This window comes from Notamacropus eugenii, chromosome 1, assembly GCF_028372415.1.
Source record: "Notamacropus eugenii isolate mMacEug1 chromosome 1, mMacEug1.pri_v2, whole genome shotgun sequence".
In the NCBI taxonomy this organism is placed as follows: Eukaryota; Metazoa; Chordata; class Mammalia; order Diprotodontia; family Macropodidae; genus Notamacropus; species Notamacropus eugenii.
The window spans coordinates 150,391,512-150,410,068 of NC_092872.1; the positions used below are offsets into that span (position 1 = coordinate 150,391,512).

The window sequence follows — 18,557 nt, forward strand, 5'->3', positions numbered from 1 at the left end:
CATCTTAAAGGAATAAAAGGAGATAGTTTTCAATGTATTTCCTTAAGTTAAATGACATTGGTCCAAATAGATGATTAAGGTAAAAGAAGCTGGCATCATTTAAGTGGAGAAACAGAAAATATCTTGAAATCCTTGGGAAAAGTGACCTTGGTACAAAAATGTGGTTACTGAGAACTCTTAAACATAAGTACAACAGTTTGGGATGAAGGCTAATCTCTACTTAATGTCTTCAGGAAAAAATAAGTAGCAAATTCAGACCATGTTTCTGTTTACAGCTCTGTTCTCAAGGGTAACTTATGATTTATATGAGTGTTTCTCCCTTCATTAAGGTCTTTCCAAAGAGGGTACCTGGTATTTCAGAAAATCTGTCATTCACACTACTAAGAAGCTGGATTTAACAAACATGTTCTTGAGTTTACACTCGTCTGACAAAAGGCCTTCCTGAGAGAACAAAACAGAATTCACAACCAGGATGGAAATGTAATCCAAGGAATAAACCAAGGATGTTCTTATTGTTTTTTCCTTTCATGAATGTTACATGGGTTTGAAACTTTAATTGAAATAGATGAAAGGTAACAGGGACAGGGTAAGAGGGGACAGGACAGAAGGATTGTGGCTAGGTCATTGATTAATCAGTATCTATTACATTCTTGTCTCCAGACTCATCACTGGTGGTGCTAACAAGTCTCTACATGTCCTCTTATTTCTAACTTGGCCCAATTTCCATAGAAAGTGGCTATAGAATGAAGAAAGGGAGTTGAGACTAAACTCCCAGTATTTTTTGCTTTATGCCCTACCCAACCAAATGACAGGTTTGTCCCAAGCATGATTACTGTAATACAATCTGAGCTCCTTAAATATAAAGACACTGTATAATTATTAAGGACTGTACATTTATCCTATACCAAGCATTCTCTCCCTCCACTTTGTATTGATGCCTTTTTTTAAAAATCATACATTACATTCATTTCTGAACATATCCTACCCCGCTTTCCCTTGCCCTCCCTTGTAACAAATATTCTAAAAAAAGAAAAAGGGGGGGGGGAGAATTTCCATAAAATCAACCAAACATTGTCTCACAGCAAATTCAATATTCCATACCCTGATCCCCCAATTCTGTAATGAAAGGAAGAAGGTATACATTCTCAGCTCTTCTTAGGGATCAACCAGAAATTTTCCATTAAACTTTTCCTAAATGTCTCTAGGTTAAGATTAAGCCTCATACACAAATGAGCCACCTTGCATAAACATGACATACCAGAGGTGGTTTGAACAAAGCAGAATATGGAGGGGAAGATCACTTCATTGTGGGCATTATGTATCTCTTTATTCAGCCATGAATGTTGTCATTCTTTTTTTGGTGATGGCTCTGGTGGTAAATTTTTAACTGCCAGTCCACTAAAACTTTCAAATATTTCTCTCACAAACTATCGCTGGTTCCTGTATCTGAGAAACAAGATAAATAGATACTCATTTCTTATCTCCTCCACCTTTGTGTCACATGCAGTTTGATGAGCAGTCTATCCAAAGGTGTGCTGCCAAATGTTTAACAAACAGCTCTCCAAAGAGAGAGAGAGACAGAGACAGAGAGACAGAGAGAGAGAGAGAGAGAGAGAGAGAGAGAGAGAGAGAGAGAGAGAGAGAGAGAGAGAGAGAGAAACAAACTTTTAAGTTTCATTTGCCTTATTAAAATTTTCCCATTACTTTCATAAGTCTATACACTCAACAAAATAATAAAGCAAGCCCTGATTTACACATCAGAAAGCTTACAAAAGCTTTGCAATTTCTAGCACAGCCATAATGGTATCCATTCCTTCACTGAGCCACTGATAAAACTCTTGAACAGTACAGGGCCAAGGACATCCTCCAAACCTAGGGCATTCTACTAGAGACTTTATTCCATCTAAGTCAACATTCACCCAAGACCCCAAATCCAAAGTTCTTTCCACTATTCTAGGCTGTACCATTATTTAATTACCTATTCTGGGTAAGACAGCCTTCTAGGGTAGGGCATCATAAAATGGAGGCAGTGCCTGCTGATAAAAATTCGAGCTAGAAGGACCCTAGAGATCTTCTGACCTAACCGATTCATGTTATAAACAAGGAAACTAAGGCACAGAAAAGGTAAATTCCCTCTCTAAGTGCAGAGCCAGGACTAGAAATCAAGTCTTATGGGCTATCCTCATTGAGATCAGAATGCATTCAATACTCTTAGCAAGGCTGAAATGAAAAGATTGCACTATTTCTAAGGTAAATCATCAGTTCCCCAAAAAATGAAGTTCCCCGGAACATTTCATTGTCTACATATTCTGATTAGCTAAGATTTTACTTAACAGAGACCACACAATTTAGAACTCTTAGCTTTTGAATCTGGAAAGCTCCCAGAAAAGCATCTTTTAAACTCATTTTTGAAACAGGAGCTAACCATACAAAGAATGGCCAAGAATGTCAGATCTAATGTTTTTTATTAGGTGGCAGGAACTTTGGCCCCAAATACCTTGTAAAGCCCAACTCCCAAACTGTTGTCAACGCAGGCCAGCGATCCAGACTGGGGGAGGAGGGAAGGTCCATAATTCAGGAAAAGAAGGCAGTGTCACTTCCTTAGGTGGCAGATGAGATCTTGCAGTGATTCCAAACATCTATAGCCCCTCCCTCTTTGTTCCAGCAGAAATGTGTTTATCACCTGGCACAGGCACAGAGATACATAACCTAAGGCAACAAACCACTCAGTGCTTTTCCAGAGGGGTCATTTAAGGATAGTCAGGCTTACAGTTGCATGATTTAAGCCAAGTTCCTGGTTAGCAAGTGTTTTTGTGCTACGATTGCCAAAAAAAGAAAAGAATAAATTAAGACCTCTTCCCTCCTCTTCTCTCCTCCCTCCCCCATGTAGCTGCTTAGGACTGCCTGCCGAACTTTTTTCCCCTTGCCTTTTATCCCCAGATAAAAACCCTGAGTAAACCTGAGTCTTCAAATTCAAACACAGGATTAATATGTCTGACTCGCATTGCCCCTTATTAATGAGTCAACATTTGTCTGATGGCTATCTAACCAACAAATCTAGCCACATAGAAACAAAAACCAAGAGACAACAAACAAAAAAACAGCACTCGTCTTTCTATTAGCATTATTTTTTAAATCACAATGGGGAAGAGGAACAGGGGGTAGTTTACAAATTATCTTGAAAGATTTCTCTTAATTTGAGTTGAAAAAAGCATGTTGGCTTTGTCAACAAGGTTAACTTCCAAACGGCTGATACAAGGTTATTTGGGGGTAGGCAAAAGAATTCTGGCATAGGCTTAAGTTATAAAACAGAACTAGAAATCACATGTCGCACATAAACAAGTTCCAGGTTTGCCCACTGGGAAGAGCCATGACCATGTTCTGCCTGGACAATAATAAGATATAGCACTTGAGGTCCTCAAAGCAGAAGGCTGATTGGTTTGTTTCTGGTTTAATTTTTGAGTGTTTTGTGGGAAATAAACTCAGTTGTCAACACACACACAACTATATTTTTAAAATAATTTTAGTAAAAAGATTAGTTAATTTGAATTTAGTAAAAAAAATTATATTGTTAAAATTCTTGTTGCATTTAAATAATATCCAATGTTTTGCCAAAGCAGTAAAGGTAAACTTAGTGTGGGAAAACTTCTAAATAACAGCCCTTTTTCTTCTTCTAATTATCTTTTTTTTTTTTAATTTTCTGTAATGGCTTCATTCATATCTGATACAAATTGTAAATGAAACCATCTCTGCTTTTGAGAAGCTGCTAGGAGAAGGGGAGAAGAGTTCACAAATATATCCCCACCTGGTGTTCCCCAGAATTTGGTTTCTACCAAAAGTACTCTAATGATGGGGAAGGGAAAGAAACCAAGTTCCATTGTGGGGAGTTTGATCTGTCCTTGTTTTTTTCCTTAATGCTTCGTACATCCCTACCATTACGGTACTTAGTGGGTGTCACCAAAGTCAGCAGGTGACAAAACACAGTTCAAGAGACAGTTCCATCTTTGTGGACTGGCTTCAAGCTGAGTGGGCAAACTACAAAAACATGACTGACGACACTCCTATAAATACCTTCTCCTGGCTATAAATATCTTGTTGAAACATATTTTTATCCAGTATAAACAGCAAAACCTGTTTTGGCAGTGGTGTTTATTGGGGGGTAAGGGGGAAAGAAGGGAGGAGGTAGTGATTTGGACATTCCCAAGCTTCTCAAGAGGTATCATTTGTTTTTAAAAAGATTCACAACAGAGAACTGGAAAAATCTACCATCTAGTCGGCTAGCTAAGTTAAAAGGTGGTGCAGAAACCAGAGGTGGTTCGAATGTAAACTCAAATTCAACATTTATTCTACAAAAATGGAAAGTTGCATAGAAACAAGTTATTTTTAGTACTTAGCTGCCACAGAATTTCCCCTGGCAATGTTAACAGCTTTGATAGCTGGCTTTCCAAGTAGACTACAGCTCCTTATGGAAGGGAAGGAGAGGGCTTCTAGGTCTTTGCAAAGTGGATAGAGGACAAGAGAAAAATCAGTCATATCATATACTAAATAATTGGCTCCTGGAAGTTAAGAATTATGATGCATCATCATCCTTCAGTATCCCTCCTGCCTGCCTAACCCAAGGTAGGTAGTCAATACATGTTTATTGAATGAGCAAATACAAATGTTTCTCTCCATTCTCTCCCTCCCCCACCTTGTCCTTTTCTTTCTTTGACTTTCACTTCCTCTCCCCTTTCTTCTTGTTCTTCTCTAATATCCAAAGTAGGGTGGGTACAGATGTCAGGAAAAGAAACCAGTTATTTTTTCCCCATATCACATTCTTTTGGTGGCAGCAAAAAAGGAATAAGGACCCTCAAAATTCTTGTTCAAAAAAGCATTTTTAAAATAGCAAATACATAAAAAAAGGAAATTATTAATGAAGATTCAGTGATTAACTACAGTGACTGGTGAAAAATTCAAAATTAATTCCTTTCTGCCATAAACTGAATTTAGGTTTAAGATCACTTAACAGTCAGTCAATCAATTAATAAACATCTATTAAGTGCTTCCTATGTGTGAGACACTGGGGATTCAAAGAAAGACTAAGATGGTCCCTACCTCAAAGAGTTCACAGTGTGAATAATTATGAGCATACAAGAAATGTAGAAGGCAAATTGAAGCTAGTCTCAGAAAGGAGGCAAGAGAGGTGAAGGGCAATCAGAACAACCTTTTGCAGATGATGGGATCTGAGCTAAGTCTTTAAGGAAGCTAGGAGAGCCGAAGGTCAAAGAGGAGGAGGGAAAGCATTCCAAAACAGAGGACAGTCAGCTATAGGTCACAGAGCCCAGAGATGGTATATCATGCATAAAGAGTGGCAAAAATGTCAGCTACAGCCTCCTTAGACGACCCTGCTCTCCCCCTCCATCTACTGAGCCTCTTCTAATTGCCACTTAGGTGCCTTTCTGCCTTCTCTCTTTCTTTTCAGAAACATAAAACCTCAAGACCAGGAGAAAAGACCTCCATGGTTGTTTGTAACGGTCTAAGAAAAGGGGCACTATTGGAGTAGATTTAGGACCTGGAGTAAATCAGATTATTTGTTCCTCAACAAGTTTATATAGATTAAAATTAACACAGCATAGCTTTGAAAGCATAAAGAAGTCATTAAAAAGATAACATGTAGCCTGAAGGGAAGTGGGTCGAGTTCTACCCAGTTTGTTGGGGGGACAACAAAATAGGGAAGCTTATAAGCTATTTCCTATTTTTGTCATTGTTTCTGTAAAATTTCGTATGTGTGGGAGAGAGTTATGCTTTATTACCAGCAGGCCCTCCCTAAGGCACAAGGATACCTTGTCCTTAGGATCACCTGAAGCACCAGGCCCAGGGAAAGCTCCAGGACCAGTCCAGGTCTGTGTGTTTCCTTTGTCAATGAGATGAGATATAATATGGTTAATATGCCAAAGACAAAGTCACCTGAAAGCTTCCCCAAATAAAGCTAATTGATTGATACATTTAATTAGAGATGATAAAACAATTGTATTGGCTAATTAGTTGAGTAGTTGTTTGCCAGGAGTAAAAGGGCCTAGAGGAGAAGGGACTTGGGGGCAATGGCTTTCAGTTTTGATGAGACGTGTAATATGCATCTTCGCCCATTCTGGCAAATCCAGGACCCCAGGGCATGGCCAACCAAAGAATTGTCAATTTGAAATGGACTTCAGGTGATCCCATACTATAAGGCCTCTGTTTAAATAAATCCATAAAGATTGTCATTTATACTTTTCTTTGAAATTTGCACAGGAGAAGGATCCACGAAAGTTTTAGGTAAGTCTATTTGGGATTCCCATAAATTCATAAAGCACAGGAAGTTCTTTCTGATGTTCAGTGTGAAACTAGAGTATCAGACATATAATCAGTCAACAAGCCTTTATTTATTAAGCATTTACTATGGGTCAAGCATTCTGCTAGGTATCAGGAATGCCAATACCAAATTGAAATCCAATACTTTCCATTGTACCAGGCTGCTCCTGTAGAGAGAGGACCTGGCATCAATGTGATCTTGTGGAAGTCAATTAATTTATTTGGGTTCCGTTTTCCTCATCTGTTCAAAGAGAAAGTTGCAGATAACCTCTAGGATCCCAATATGAAGCTCCTTGAAAAAGGGAAGGGAATAAAGCATCTATTAAGTATCCACTACATGCTAGGCACTGGTCTAAGGGCTTTGTAAATATTATCTCATTTGATCCTCACAACTCTCTGAGATAGGTGCTATTATTATCCCCATTTTAGAGCTTCAGAAATCAAGGCATATGGTTTAAGTGACTTTCCTAGGGTTCCTAGGGTAACAAAGGTAGTTAAGTATCTGAGGTCAGATTTGAACTCAGATCTTTCTGCCTCCTATCCAGTGTTCTATCTCTTTGCCACCTATCTGCCTGAAAGCAGGTAATATTTCATTCTTTGTATAGCCAAACAAGTTAGGACTGTGAGTAAATTATGAGTAAATAATCCCTGAAAGAGGACCCAAGAGTTCTCCTATGAACTAAATGCATGAATTTTAATGCATACATTTTGTGAAATCAAATGTGTAAAATAAACATCCATTTCACCTACTCATCTGTCTTTTTTTCTTTGCTATGTTTTGAGAAGTCACCTTCTATAAAGATAAAGAAAAAAGATGATAAAGAAGAACCTTTATCATCTTTTGGTAAATGTGCCTCCACCTTTGCCAGCTCTCCTTTACATGTCACCCAGCTCCAGGGCTCTCACAGAAGTTAAGCACTCAAGACAGTTCCACAGAAACATGTTAAAAACCTCTTTTTCAAGGTAAAACTGAAAATAATAAGAAACAATATTTTCCTTTCAAATCTTTTCCAGACTCCTGGGGAAAACCCTTTAAAAAAGTGAATGAGAGGAAGACAAAAAGGCTTTTCTTAGGAATATATTTTAAAAGTTTTAAACCTTGAAACAAGAGTAATTCGGCTTCCTTCCTCACCCCAGAAGCTGATCTGGCTGTTCATCCACTCAGAGCAGTCTCTTCTTTAGCAGCCCATCCCAAGTGTCTGGTGTACTAGCACCTAGCCTTCTCCATTAAGAAAGAATTAAGTTGTCCTTGAGGTCCCTTGAGGTGTTTAATTCCAGGAGGGATGAGAAATGGTCCAGAAGTGAATGGTAGAGCAACTAGATCATTCAACAATTTTCAATTTTTAACCCACATTGAATATATGTTTTATATCTTTTACTACTTTAAGATTCCCATTTTCTTAGGACATTCATTGGGGAAGAGGAGGGAATGTGAGACTATGACAAATTAGACATCTATTTCCAATCTAGAAAATGGCTAAAATAGAGATTAATGTCAAATTATAAAACTTTCTGTCAGACTGGAGCAAAGTACAGTATTCGTATTAATATATGTTGTTAATTTAGAAATATAACAGCAGCTATTATCACTAAAGGCAATTCAAGTGCAGGGGCTTCTGGGAATTCTGACCCAGGAAATACCACACACTTGGTCACTTTGTCTCTGAGGGCAAACAACACCACTGTGTGTTTATTTAATTGTGGGTATATGGGTGTGTCTCTAGACTCCCTTTTTGAAAACAATGCACATAAGCTGGAACACTGATTTTAGCCCAAGAAGCACAGTGGAAAGAGAATTCGATTTGTAATAAAAAAAATTTGACTTTAGATACAACCTCAGATTCTTATAAGCTATGTGGCCCTGAGTAAGGGACTTAACCTCTCCGTGCCTCAGTTTCTTTTTCTGTAAAATGAGAGAGTTTATATGGCCTCCAAGGGCTCTTCCAGCTTTAAGTCTATCATTCTGTAATTTGTGATCTTATGATCCTCTTATTAGAGAAGTAGAAAATGGCAGGTGGAAATATCCCAGTAGCCCAAATCATGAGTCTGTAAGATTGTTACACATGTACACAAAAAAAAATGAAGGCAGCTAGAAGAGATAAAAATTCAACAGTCCTATTGCTATATACAAAAAGTTGTAAACTACTAAGAAGAGAAGTTCATCTGAATTTGTGAAAAATTTCGGTAAAATCTCTGGATCTCAGTTTACTCATCTATGAAAAGATGGGCCAGATGATCTCTAAGAACTCTTCCAGAGCTAACATTTTGTTCCTTTAATGAACTAGTTAGTGTAATTAGCTCCTGAATTATTTCTATGAAAATGAGTGGCTCCCCCTTTTTTCAAAACAGGTGCTTCGCTTTAATCACATAAACTTTAGCCCAGACCAGTTCCCATGGATCACATTGGAGTCATCAGTAATGTGTTATTTCACATGCTCCCTCCCTCCTTCCTTTCCACCTCCCTTCCCCCCGAAGAAACAACTGTCTATTGCTCATGCTTTAGTCTCCAAGAGTTAACAGCATCTATACTCCCCCAAATTGCAAGGTTGGCAGAGCTGATTAAACCTACACAAAGAAGATAAACATACAATATTATTCTAGTTTTCCCCTGGCTTTAACAGCAAGCCATGGAAAAACTACATGAGAAATGCAAGTTGGATTGGCCCTGGTTAAAGAAATGGAAGGAGAAACGTTTTGGCTGGCTGGCCGGAGGAAAAGCAGAGAACAGAACTGTTCTGAAAACAATTCTTTGGAGGGAACAAATAGGTAGGAATGCATTCAGAGTGTCTCTGCCAAAAAAGACAGTGTGTCCATTCCACTGGTAGCAAGCCAAGCCCCCCCATCGCTCTGGACAACAAAACAGAATCTGACAAAGTCAAAACACTGGCTGCCAGCTGCTAAAATGACAGAAGCAGGGTGAGCAGTTTCATAGGAGAGCTCTCTGCCAGAGTCTAGTGGATAGATTTTCTAAAGAATGAAGCAATGATCTCTTGGGTCTTTCAGTTATACCTCCCATTTCTCTCCTTAATTTCCACATCAATGCCCCTCTTTCAGAGGACTGGAGTTTAAAACCTCTTTTTCTGCAGCCTGGGGAATAAAACCCAAATGGTAAACTATAGTAAATCCTTCTCTTACCCAGTTTTGGACTAGCTGTTGTGGTTGACCAAATAGCCTAACTAATAGAAAATCATCTTACTCGATTACTAGCTTTCAAGCAACTTGAATGAAATAAAATACAATTGACAGGAAAACTCTACTGCACATAATTTTATTTTCAGTAATTTGGAAAGTCTTTGGGATCTGGATCAGAGGATTCACAATCATCACTTTATTAAAGGCCATAACAGTTAATAGATTGTGCCATGACAGAGAGATTTTTCTAACTAGAAGAGTAAATTTCCTGAAAATCTATGTGGCCTGCATGTTCTTAAAAGCTTTTTTTTTTTTTTTAAAGAGGAAGGAAACACAAATTCAATTTAGTAGCTAGGGGATAGGTAGCTGATGCAGTTGGATACAGCACTAGGTTCCATCAAGAAACCTCATCTTCATGACCTCAAATCTGGCCTCCAACACTTACCAGCTGTGTGACCCTGGGCAAGTCACTTAACCTTGTTTGCTTCAGTTCCTCAATTGTAAAATGAACTGGAGAAGGAAATGGCAAACGAGTTCAGTATCTTTGCCAAGAAAACCCCAAATAGAGTCACAAATCATCAGACATGACTGGACCAATGCAACAACAAAAACTGTGGGCCTGTCATTGTGCTGAGCACTTTACACATATTATCTTACTTGATTCTCACAACGACCCTAGGGGATAGGTACTCTGATTATCCCCATTTTACAGTTGAGTAAACTGAGGCAGAAATGGGGACATGATGTGCCCAAGATGACATAGATAATAGATGTCTGTGGCTCTATTTGAACTCAGGTCTTTCAGATTCCAGACTCAGTGCTCTAGTCACTCAGACACCTAGTTAATTCTGACAGATGAGGTTGATTTGAATTCTAACTTAATGTAATTTGGATCCCTCTGTGGCCATTCCTTAATGAAACTGTTAGAAAAATATCACCTGTACATTATAAATTGACTTAATACCCCAAGAATGCTCAGAATGATTGTTTCCTGCATCAGGAAAAACAAATGACAAATTAATGACAGTAAAAAATTTGCATACATATTTGAAAAATTGTTTAATGTGCATTAAGACATGAAGAGCCAAGACCACATTCAGAGAGATATGTTTTTTATGTAGCTGTGTGGCTTCTGGTTTAAAGTTCTGGACAATATTTGAACTGATATTAATTTAAATTTAAATGCAGTGGAATGTATGAGGGAAATAGAGAAAAATCCAAGGCTAAAGAGCACTGGATTTGGAGTGAGATGATGTGAATTCAAATCCTACCTCTGTCACTTTAGTACTCAGCAACCTTGGACAAGTCACTAAACCTCTCTAGGCCTCAGTTTCCTCACTTGTAAAATGAGGGGGTTGGACTAGATTGTCTCTAAGATCTCTGCCAGTTCTATATCCATTATCCTGTGATCCAGTGTTGTGCCTTACAGTTTCTGCATCTAGTTATTAGGGAAGGGGGTGACATAATTTAATCCTCAGTGTATTAGAATTTAAGTAATAATACCCCAGTTATTGTCAAAGAGTTCTACTAAAATCTTGAATGTTATGGTGTTTTACATTTTACAAAGTACTTTTCCTGCACACTAGAGTTAATTCACCAAACATTTCAGTGCCTACGTACTAATGTTATTTTATACCTACCCTCTGAGGCACATAGATCAGATCTTGTTACCCATGTCTTACAGATCAAGACACTTAGGCTAAATGACTCACCAAAGGTTATATTCTAGATAGGAAAATCGTTTCTATAGCCTACTTCCTAACTTAGGCTTGTCTATACTGAACCAAAACTTCTTAAAGAGATTAGTGGAAAGGCAAAAAGCCCTGGATTTAATACCTATGTGAGTCTCTAGGCCTTTAGAGTGTAAATTAAGAGGGGTGGACTAGAGGATTTTTTCCATCCTTGAGTCCTTTGATTTCCTGTGATCTGGTTTGACAGAAGCTCTTCCACACACAACTCTTTTTCCAAGGACTGTGACTATTATCGCTTAAGCAAAACAGCCAGATCAAGAAGTTTCCAAGGAACAAAGAAAACACTCACCTGAACAGTCACAATACACATCGTGATGGCATCTCACACACACATAGAGCCATAGCGGATGGACTCATGACTTCATTGGTATAGGGAACTCCTAGGTCAGTGTAAGTCAGTACCCCCTCTGCAACTTATAGAGAGCTGTCTGCGGGCCCTAAAAGGTTAAGTGATTAGCTTACCATTACTATTAGCTAATTATTATTGTTAGCTAATAATAATTATTGGCTAATAATTAGCCAATAATTATTATTTGCTAATCACTAGCCCATTGCCCTACACCCAATATCTGTGAGAGGTAGAATTCAAACCCAAGTCTCTCTGGTTGAACTCTCTGCCCACTGCATCATGCGATGGCATGTCTATGTATGTGTGTGTATGTTTGCATATATGTGCCTGTATGTACAGCTATATCTATCTATGTAGGAGCAGCTAGGCAATGCAATGGATAAAGTGCTGGACTTGGAATCAAGAAGACCAGAGTTCAAATCCTGATTTAGATACTTTAGCTGTATGCCCTTGGGCAAGTCACTTAACTTCTCAATGTTTCCTCATCTGTAAAAAGAGATAATAAGAGCACCTACATCGCAGGGTGCTTGAGAAGCTCAAATAAAATAATTATATAGAAAGTGCTTTGCTTAAAGCACTAAATAAATGCAAGCAATTATTATCTCTAAAGTTTTTTCATAACAACCTGGTAAAATGAGTAAAGCAAACATTTTTATTCCCATTTTACAGATGACGAAACTGAAATTGAAGAAAGGTTAAAGTGACTTGCTAGCTTGTGGTAGAACCAGGACTTAAACCTGGCTCTTGTGACTTCAAGGTAAATGAATCCTCTACCCACTGTTCAATAATACTGCCATAAGCCTTCAAATCAAACCAGTTCCAGATCCTCACCATCTGCAAGTGTTAGCTTCCATGGTAGAGGGCAATTTGTATATAGATCAGACAGATCTTAGTGTCCCACAGAGGGACAATCTGATCTCAGTCCATTATTCATTTTAACCCTTCACCTAGCTTGAAAAAACTTCAGACCTCCCTTTATGGTATTATTATTTGAGTATCTGTATGTTGTAAATCTTAGGTTCTGGAAGAAACAGCAAACATCTTAGCATTCCTACAAAGTCATGTTAGTTGATGGGAATGGCACTGACTTTGTTGGTCAACAGGGCTCAAGATGACCCAGGACCAAGAAAAAAGTTTTTTCCTAGGATTTATTAAATCCTGGGAAGGAAAAGAAAAGAAAAGAAAATGACCCTAGCAAAACATTTTAAGAAAATATTCTCTTAACATAGGACATTTTTTTTAAAGGGTGATAGGAGAAGAGTAAACATTTCCTTAAACTTCTAAATTTACTGTGTTCTGCAGACCTAGATTCAGAATGTCCAAAGGCCCAATATTCCAGACTACTAATATCTATAACCAAAACCGTAGAGGAAGTATCTATATAGGAAAGGTGATTGAGGGTTGAGAGTATTATCTAGGTAATTTGAGAAGGAAAAAAATAACAACTTTTAAAGTCAATGGACAGGATAGCAGTAATTTATCCAGAAAATAAATTGTCCAGAATGGTATTCCATCCTTGCTAGTGTGGATACTAAGAGACAGAATTTTGAGTGTTCAAAATGAAGCTTATCTAGAAAACCATTTGCCCATAGTATAGGCTTCTTCCAGAATCTTCCCTAGGTTGTATATGTGTGTGTGTGTGTGTGTGTGTGTGTGTGTTCATATCTCTTCCCCAACCCCTTCACCATCTCACTTCCAATTCAAATAAAAAGCTAGAATCTCCTTCCTATGTTAAAGTTCCTGAGGAATGACCAGTGAAGTAAGAACCCAAGTTGGAGAGTATTTACCTCCTGCCTTGTTCTCTGACAGAGCTTACTACAGAAAAGCCTATTGCTAGCCTACATTCCTCCATCCTCCACCCCCATCCCCCAACTTCATAGGCTAAGAGCTGCCCTACCACCATTTATAATACATAGCCACATGGTGATGGTTCATCTCAGCGTTCCTGTCTGAGAAGAGACCAGAAAGAGGAACTGAGCTTGTTTTTTCAATACTAAACCAGTCACACCTCTCAGTTTTGAGCACAACCACAGCCTGGGGAACACTCTCAACATTGACATGTCCCAACTCTGGATACATAGCCAACCTGACAATGCCCCCTAATTCTGATCCCAAACCTCTTTAATCCTGACCACATACCCTCACATTTGACCACATATGCCCAATCTCAATTAGATTCATCAACCCTGACCACACCCCTCCCCCTACTCCAAGGCTTTCTACCCTTCAACGCTGAGCACACCCACAAAGTCTGATCACAATTCTCCAACCTTAACCACACACTCTTAACATGAACTACACTCTAAAACAGAAATCATACCCCACACCCCTGGTCCTGGTCGCATTCTTTATAACTTAACTCCCACTTACCCATGTTTGGGAAGTTGGAGAGAAGGAAGGACAGAGGAAGTCAAGAGAAGATACAGTGAGAGAAGAAAACGGATAGTACAATTTGTACCTTGGGAGAAAAGTAGAAGTAAAAAGAAAGCCAACAAAAGAATAAGACTGAAGTTTCCTTTCTCCAAAGGATCTTGGTGTACTGGAAGGAGCTCTGCAAAAAACTAGAGGGTCTAAGTAGCACCCAAGTTCTGCTACTATGTGAATACGGGTTTAGGCAAGAAAAACTGTTGTATAAAGGATGCTAATAAAGTTTTCCCGTGTGTTGGGAGGTATATTACATTAATAATAAACGAATAATTCATTGATGTACAGATAGAACAGAAAAATGAGGTTATTTTAGGACTTTTGATCTGACCAGGCACAGAACTGAAAAAATTCACATTGTCTCATGGTGGGAAAAAGGTCTTATTACAGTTGGGAGGAGAGAACAACTATTCCTCACACCTTTTGTTGGTTTAGTGTAAATTGAAAAAAAAAAGTGTGAAATTAACAACAAGCTTGGACAAGTGCTTCCTGACATAGAGGGCTCATTCAGCCCCTGACGCCATACTCCAGACCAGAGTCCTGGCCTGCGGGATTATTTACCTATGTTTACTCTCAGCCCCTAGCAGTTAAGTTTGGGCTGCATACACAGTATCAGCAGTTGTGGAGGGCTGGCCTGTCGTATGTTGGATGATAAGGTCTGGATTCCTGGGAAAGAGCTCCAAGGGAGAGCGGCAAACAAATGAGGGGAATTAAAGATGAAAAAGGCTTTGTAAATAGGAAGTTTGTTCTTTCCTGGATCAGTAACAGGCTTGGGTCTGGGTGTGGAGCTGCGGGTGTGCGTGAGTGTGTGTGTGTTGGTGTGGGGATGCCTGTATGTGTATGTGTGTGTGTGCGTGTGTGTGAAAGAAACAGAGCCCGACTATTTCCACTGTCTGGCTAGTTGGGTGGGGGAGCTACCAACAAAGAAAACCCAGTCCCTCCCGGGTCCCGTCACATCCCGGGGCAGAATCACTCTCTTCTCTGGCCCTTCCCCCTTGCACACAGTCAGTACGGTTGGCTCTAGTAACAACAAATTAAACCCCAGAACACCGAGAAGAAAAAAAATTACAGGAAGAGGGGAGCGAAGAATGTGCAGCGTAGCTGGAGAGCGCCAGTGTCCCCGGGTGAACCCGACTCGGCCCGGGCTCCTCCCCTTGGTTTCCCTCCCAGCCCCTCCCAAATTCACTTGGGCTGGGAAAAGGAGGGGGTGGGGGAAAGTAGGGCTTTCCCCATAGTTAGCCTAGTCCCTCACCCAGCCGAGAACTCCAAAAAAACCGTGCGGCTTCATTTTCCTGGCGTTCTACAAGGAGAACGCGGGAAGGCTCCGAAGGCTGGCGCCGGGTCACTCCCCTACCGGAGTCGGCGAGGAAGTGGGACAGGACCCGGCTGGAGACATCCACCTGCCCCTCGGACGCCCAGCCCGGCTTCCAGCCGCGTCTGGCGCTGGCTCGCCCGGGGCTAGCCTCTGAGCCATCAAAGTGGGGCGGGGTCGCCCAGGCTCCTAGTACAGGGAGCCCATCGCTGCTCCCCCAAGCCCCTATCACCAGCGCCTTCCGCCCACAACCACCAGTTGTTGTCCCTGCCCCTGCGCCCGACCCTGGTCCATCTCTTAGCTCGCTACGAGGGCTAGGGAGACAGCCTTCTCTGATCCTCCACCTCCCGTTACCTCAACACCCCAGCTGTGATGGCTTCCCACGAGCCCCACTGCCTCTACCAAAGGCAAGTTCCCTGCTTCCAAGGAGCACCCCAAGAGCTGAGGAAGATATTGGATAATGAATGAGAAGCCTTGGAAGGGAAAGGAAGGCAAAATTTGGTTCAAGGCTTCTAGGAAGCTGTCGGCATCCAGAACTTATGGAAGGTAGCCGGGTTTGGAGCAGCACCGGTGTACCTCTCTGTATGCACTAGTTTCCGGGCAAAGTTTTGTGTAAATCGAATTTTTGTAAACCAGATCACATTGTATCTTTGGAGAAGTCACTATTTTAAGCAATTCTACGTAAACCCTTTTTCTGAAGGGTTGAATCATTTTGGGATGAGAATAATCCCATCCCTGGGGGTTATTTCCCCGTATAAAATTCCAGATCGTTCTATATCGAGTTTGCTTACAGCGGGGTACAGCTGTAGAGAGGACAGGTAGTTTATGGGTGGGGAAGATGAAAACAAGCTAAACCAAAAAGGTTTACTACCGTTTACAATCTTGACACCTGGGGGACAGGGGTGATGGGAAAGGAGGATGGGAAGTGGATAAGGACTAGCGTCACTTACTGTCCACGGCACTAACACGCCACTTTATTCTCGTCACTTTAAAACATTAACAACCAGGGAGAAAAGGTGTTAGTTCACAGAGTGTCTGGCACCAGGTGTCAGCTTGGAAACGTACAAGAGACAAATCCTAACGTTGGCCTTGGGGGTGCCACTCCTTACACAGTTTAAAGGCTAAGCCACCGGCCGGCTGGGGACTGACCTGTATGAGTCCTTAGGTGAGCTTTGAGATGGGAGGATTTGCCATAAACTTTTTCGCAGCCCGCGTAGTGGCATCTGTGCTTTTTCTGAGGTGACTCAGGGTCAGCTCGGCTTCTCCCCCGTCTGCTCCTTTGTTTGAGGCTGGGCTCGCTCCCTGCTGGACTAGTAGGTGTGGCTGCTTCTCCACTCCATCGACTGTCCGGGGAGGCGGCTTCCTGAGCCGGATCCCCCGACGGAGAGAGCAGGCTAGGTAATTTCTCCTTTTTGGAGACATTTTCCCTCCTTTCCGTCGGCGGGGCAGGAGCTGGGACGTGTTGGTTGAGATCGGCTAAAATCCTGGCCACCACGATCAAAGAGGCGTTGTCCTTGCCAGTCTCTCTGCCTTCTCGCCTGTCTTCGGCATTCGGAAAAGGAGGGGCTGCTGTGCCTTCGGGTGAGGTGTCGGGGTCCTCTTTGGGGCTATGGACAATCGCGCGATTGGACATGGAAACAAGGCACTCGGCTGCAAAATGATCCACATAGGCGGCGGCTGCCATTTTACAGAGAAATTGTTTGTTTTAATCTCGAATTGCACTTTTTCTCTCTTTGCATAAAAATATATATATAAATATATCTCTATATATCCAAGCTGGTGGGCGGAGGGGGTGGGGGATGGGTCTTCTCTCTCTGGGCACGCTGCGTACTGGGAGTGCTGGGTTTGTAGCTTTACCAAAACTGCACTTCGTCCAGGAAGATCCCACCCGGCCGGTCATTAAAAAGTGAATGCATTTGAAGTCCAGTGAAAGGAAAGAGAGGAAATCCCAGCTCAGGAAGCTGCGGCTTCATCGGCTTCAAAAGCTGATTTTTTTTTAAGGATGCCAAATAATAAACATAAAAAAAATAATGCTGCTGATCTACCCCTTCCCTTGCATTGTGACAATACAACAAGCTTTGCCCGTTATTGCTGCTCTGAGGGTGTTTCAATCCCGGGTGTGGGCGTGGTCTGAGGAGAACATCTGGGCCCGACGTCACCCCAGAAGCCACATCCTGGGGCAGATCAGGTTAAAAAACGTTCAGCTGCGGCTGAGGCTGCAAAGCTGCATGTGAGGAGTAAGCAGGGGAGGCAGGACCTTTGCATAGAGAGAGATATGTGTGGCTTGTGAGCATGAACTGAGGGAGGCAGCCAGGACTGGCAAATGAAACAGAGATCTCCATTGGCCTGGGGAAGGCGTGGCAGGAGCCAATCAGCGCCCAGATGGGGAAACTTCTACAGTTGCAAGTTTCCTGGAACCAATCGTATTCCTGTTACAGGCGAGCCGAACCGCGAGGACAGAAATTTGAGATAAGCTCTTGGCTCGCGTCTGTGAAACCTCCAGAAACGCAGCCGGAGGGTTTCAGGGTGTAGTTTTGTGGAGATGCTCACACCCTAGCCCCACCCTCAGCGCCACCCTCGCGCCTTGGGCATCTTCTTCAAGGGTTTGGGCAGCGATGCAATCTCATCCTTAGCTCCCCTGTTATTTTCCTGCAAAAGCTACCCAGCTACCTGAGGAAAGCCGACCAATTTACAGAATTTCGTCTTTGATTATTTTTTGTGGTATCTCTGGTTCGGTCTTTACAAACACACACACTCATATGCAGTACGTATATAAAACCCTTTCCCATCTAGATTTGCAAACTGAGCAGAAGCAGAATGAGATATGTTTGCAAAGGGAGGCGTGAGCCTGGTACCGACCTGAGTGGACTCTAAAAAAACACGCTCAACCCAAGCAAATGTCCTGAACCTCCTCCAGTCCCACCTGTCCTGAACTCTAACTGCCTCTAAATAACCAGAAGTCAGGGACCCAAAGACCCGGAACTCCCGCTATGTAAAGATACACACACACACACACACACACACACACACACACACACACACACACACACACACACACACACACACACACACACACACACACACACACACACACACACACACACACACACACACACACACACACACACACACACACACACACACACACACACACACACACACACACACACACACACACACACACACACACACACACACACACACACACACACACACACACACACACACACACACACACACACACACACACACACACACA

At 41.5% G+C, this 18,557-nt stretch overlaps 1 protein-coding gene across 2 annotated transcripts in view; it reads right to left on the reverse strand.

Annotated features, from left to right (window-relative positions):
* The window catches only part of KLF13 (KLF transcription factor 13), a 104,126-nt gene extending 86,428 nt beyond the window's left edge, over positions 1 to 17,698 (reverse strand). The window contains exon 1 of one of the 2 annotated variants that reach the window (XM_072616591.1): positions 16,448 to 17,698. In XM_072616591.1, the coding sequence (XP_072472692.1) occupies positions 16,448 to 16,982 (535 nt within the window). In that variant the 5' untranslated portion in view covers positions 16,983 to 17,698. The remainder of the gene's footprint in view (positions 1 to 16,447) is intronic. The other variant, XM_072616585.1, reaches the window with a different exon arrangement.
* Positions 17,699 to 18,557: the final 859 nt, after the last annotated feature.